This window comes from Corylus avellana, chromosome ca9 (assembly GCF_901000735.1).
Source record: "Corylus avellana chromosome ca9, CavTom2PMs-1.0".
NCBI classification, from domain to species: domain Eukaryota; kingdom Viridiplantae; phylum Streptophyta; class Magnoliopsida; order Fagales; family Betulaceae; genus Corylus; species Corylus avellana.
Genome location: NC_081549.1, coordinates 7,074,820 through 7,078,854, shown reverse-complemented (window position 1 = coordinate 7,078,854; position 4,035 = coordinate 7,074,820). Strand labels below are relative to the sequence as shown.

Here is a 4,035-nt window from a genome sequence, read left to right as displayed (position 1 = left end):
ACGGCCGCAGATTCAGATTAGGGTCGCTCTATGCTTAGTCAGAGGGATAGCGGCTAAAACCTATGATTCGCACAAGACAGATCGTGTGATCGTCAGAGTCTGCTACGTCATACCTCTCTACACGCCTCCCGGCCAAACTCTAGAGGCCCCCTAGCCCAGCACAACTCACACTGGCGAACCAACTCACGAAAGCGCCAATCCATATGAGAAGGCATTAGGGCGAACGACGCTCCTCCCATTAAATCTCTGACTCTAATTGTGGAAATGATCACGTCGTACAACACATCCCATCCAGACGGAAGGTATGGGCGCTAAGCCCATGCACACAGGGGGTGGCCTGCACTCTACAAGGGTGGTGCAAAACTTGCCCCCGACGACCCACGTGTCGCAGCATGAGTAAAGCACATTAGGCACTGATCTCAAGAATGCAAAACAACGAGTAATGGAGGACTGCTAAGTGTCGTCTGATTGTATGACATTGTAGGCATTGGGCCATATAAAAGAAAATCCATCTTAATAAAAAGATCATTCATATTCAGAATCCCATCATCTTCTCCCTTAGCGCCCTGAAACTATGTTAACAATAACCTTGTGCCAACCTCCTGAATTTGATTTTATTATATGAAACTAGGGGTCTGCAGGCCATATATATATATATATATATATATATATATATTCAAAGACCGATAAACACTGCGGCATCAACTAATAATTCAAATCTTGTAATACTTACAATTAATTCCTTTAACAATTAATCAGTTAATAATTCACAAATTTTGTAAATAAAAAGAGCTGGTGGCCTCAATCACAGATTCTAAAATTGCAGCACTATCTATAAAGATAACTCAGCCCAAGTTCTATTTAATTTAGGATCTATTTGGAATTGCGATTTTAAAAATTGCATTTTTTAAATCGCTATTTTTTAAAATCGCAAAGACATTTAGAGTAAAACATGTTCAAAAATACTTTTTTATTAAATATTTGTTATGAGAAATCGTAATTTTGATTTAAATTCGCGCCTTTTTAAATAAGCACCCCCTAGCATACTTATAGAAATTGTATTTTTTTTTCCTATTTTAAATTAAGTGCTTTTTAAATCACAATGTCAAACGCCTTACGTTTTGTAATATCTTTTTTAAAAATACAGATTATTCTTGTGAAATCACAATCTCAAACGCACCCTTAAATTGAATAATATGAAAAGCCAAATTGTAGAAAGCAATTCACTTCTACTAAAAATGCCTAAAAATAGTTGTGTTTAATTAATATATTCAAATAAATATATTGTAATCAACAGTCCTACTATTCATTTATTAATTTTTATTCTTTTTCTCCTTCATATGGTTAGACCGAACTGGTCAACCCTCAAGATCTGTCTAAGTCATATTAAACATTAATTGAACCAATTTTTTAATGGTAGCATGCTTCCCACGCCAAATAAAGGACCAATTAACATAGTTCTAGTATTCATGTTTCTTTTCATACGATAGTTGAATAGAGATGTCCAAATCTGATTGTCAATCTCTACAAAGTATTTGCAATTTTAATAATAAATGCCTTAATTTGCATCTTGAATTGTTTTATAAAACATTTTAGTTATATACCGTTAAAAATATTATTTAAATAATTAAACTTATCACTTTATATTCGTTTAAATTTTTGAGATAAATGATAATTGAATATGATATCAGTTAATGTTTGGAATTCGAATTTTGACTTTGCAGTTTCATGTGTTGAACATCACTTTCGAAGCGGAGCTTGAGCATACAACTGAAAATTTTCTCAAAAAATAATGTGTCACAATCCCGTGTAATTTATTATTTTAGAAAATGTGTTATCTTATTTCTTTAAGAAAGCTAGATAGAGATTTTCAATAATTTTATTATTGAAATTGCTGTCAATTTAAGTAGTAAATGTGAGTGAGCTTTTATGAGACTGACTACCCACCTACTCCATTTAATATCCCAATAAGCAACTAGGCTCCCCTCTAACCCTTCCCAATGGAATCTCTCCCTTTGACCATAAAAGTTCCACCAGCCCCATGTTTAGAGAGAGAGAGAGAGAGAACCTACAATTTATTATTATTTTTATTTTTTCTGAACAATATAAATTAAGGGCCTCAATTTATTTGAGAGTACATAAACATTAATGCTGAATTCCTTGTAGGGTGGGTGTTTGATGGCAGGAGCAACCATATGTTCCCTTGATAAAGATAGTGAGAATAATTAATTAACCGCTACAAATTAACGATAATAATAGTTTTTTTTTTTTAAAAAAAAAAAAAAAAGGTTGAGCCGTCTTTTTTATTTATCTGATCATTTTTCAAAAACCCATCAAAATTTTGAAGAAACTGGAAATTTGAAGGTTGTTTTCGTAGAGATAATATTTAAGCTTTCTCAACATATTTAGTCAATGCCATGTGGGGTTGATGGTATTCAACAGAACCTTCCTTCCTTCCTTGTATTTTCAACACAATATATTTACACCATTTCCATCTTCCTCTGCTTGTTTTTCTTCTTCTTTCCATGGATATCTGATCCAACGAAGCCAGAAATGGGGGGCTCTGTGGGAGTCGGATTCATTGCAGTTTTTGCCGTCTCGGGAAGCGTAGTTCTACTTGTTCATCAAGCCCATAAGCGTCTCCTCTCCGATTTCATGAAGAAAGTTGAATCTGAATTGGGTACCACCACCTTCTACGCCCACGCCAAGAACAAATTGAACGGTATGTTTTTTTTTTTTTTTTTTACTTCGTTTTAATTATAACTTTGTAGAATTTGATGTACTTATTTGTTTTTTTTTATTATAGGTTCTGGGAAATGTCAACCCAAAAAGAAGGTCCGATTTGCAGATGATGTCAAAGAGCCATCGTCAAACAACAAAGAATATCGCCAGAAACACGTGCTGAAGCACGCCATGCCATCCAACAGGCAAGCTCTATATACCTAAAGAGCAAACTGTATTTAAAAAAAAAACCTTTTTAGTTTTTACATTTTTTTTTTTTTGTTTCTGTTGGGGGGGTGTTTTTTTTGGTTTTTGTTTTTTTTGTTTTTCTTGTTGTAATAATTAGGTGTTGTTTAGATGTACAAAGGTGGTTGTGTTTTGTTTATATTTTGGGAATTATTATGTGAAAACACAGGGTAGGAGTTGTAGGGGTTTGACGATTAAGGGGCATTGTCTCTTTTTTTTTTTTTTTTAATTGAAAAGGTTGGAGTGGGGAGGCCAATTGTAACTATTTTACTTGGGTATGACAATAGTAGCACAAATGCGTGGAACCTCTCTCAGGAGGGGCCTAGACGGTGGGAACCGCATGCATTGCTTCAAGGCCAATTGAGTTATAGCTTAACACCCGCCCCACCAAGACATCAATGAGATTCAAAGTGGCTAATACTAATAGGCTAAGAGATTTTCATTGCGAAAGTTAAACCCAAGTCCTAGTGTATGCCCAACCTCATGAAATTTTTCTTAAAACCATTGAACTACCACTCTTGAGGGTGGGAAATTAGATGTTGATTAGCCACTTTAGTTGACCAAAATTTTGAGAATGATTCCCTGGAAAATGGAGTGGCATAGATGTAGGATTCTTCACGACTCTCTGTAGAACCCATTTGTTCTATTATATCTTGGGTTTGTGTAATTTTCCACTCGAATTGGTGGAGCCTATAAAAACCCTCTCTTCCAATTGTATGTCCAATAAAATTGCAAACAATCTGGACATATTATTGTTGGGGAACATATGTGACATGGTTCAATTAATTTGTTATATATAAAATTTTTAGGAAAACACTTACTCCTAAATTATTATCCATTTGCAATGTCATTTTTAAAGTTCAAAACATCTCAATTTAATATATGAAAAATTACTGTTTACCTTCCCAAAGTTGACAGCTTTTTTTCAATTAGAACATCAAAATTTCAATTTTTGCAATCCACCCTCACAAAGTTCCAATTTTTTTCAATTAGACCAATATTATCCTAAAATTCCCATATTGCCCCTGATTTTTATTTTTATTTTTATTTTATTTTTTATGAAAAAAA

The 4,035-nt window shown here is 33.9% G+C and overlaps 1 protein-coding gene across 1 annotated transcript; it reads left to right on the top strand.

The window, feature by feature from the left end:
- The first annotated feature begins 2,445 nt into the window (after positions 1–2,445).
- Positions 2,446–2,946, top strand: LOC132162230 (uncharacterized). Its single transcript, XM_059572492.1, has 2 exons — positions 2,446–2,722; positions 2,807–2,946. The coding sequence occupies exons 1-2, from the start codon at positions 2,554–2,556 to the stop codon at positions 2,944–2,946; spliced, it is 309 nt and encodes a 102-aa protein (XP_059428475.1). The 5' UTR covers positions 2,446–2,553.
- Positions 2,947–4,035: the final 1,089 nt, after the last annotated feature.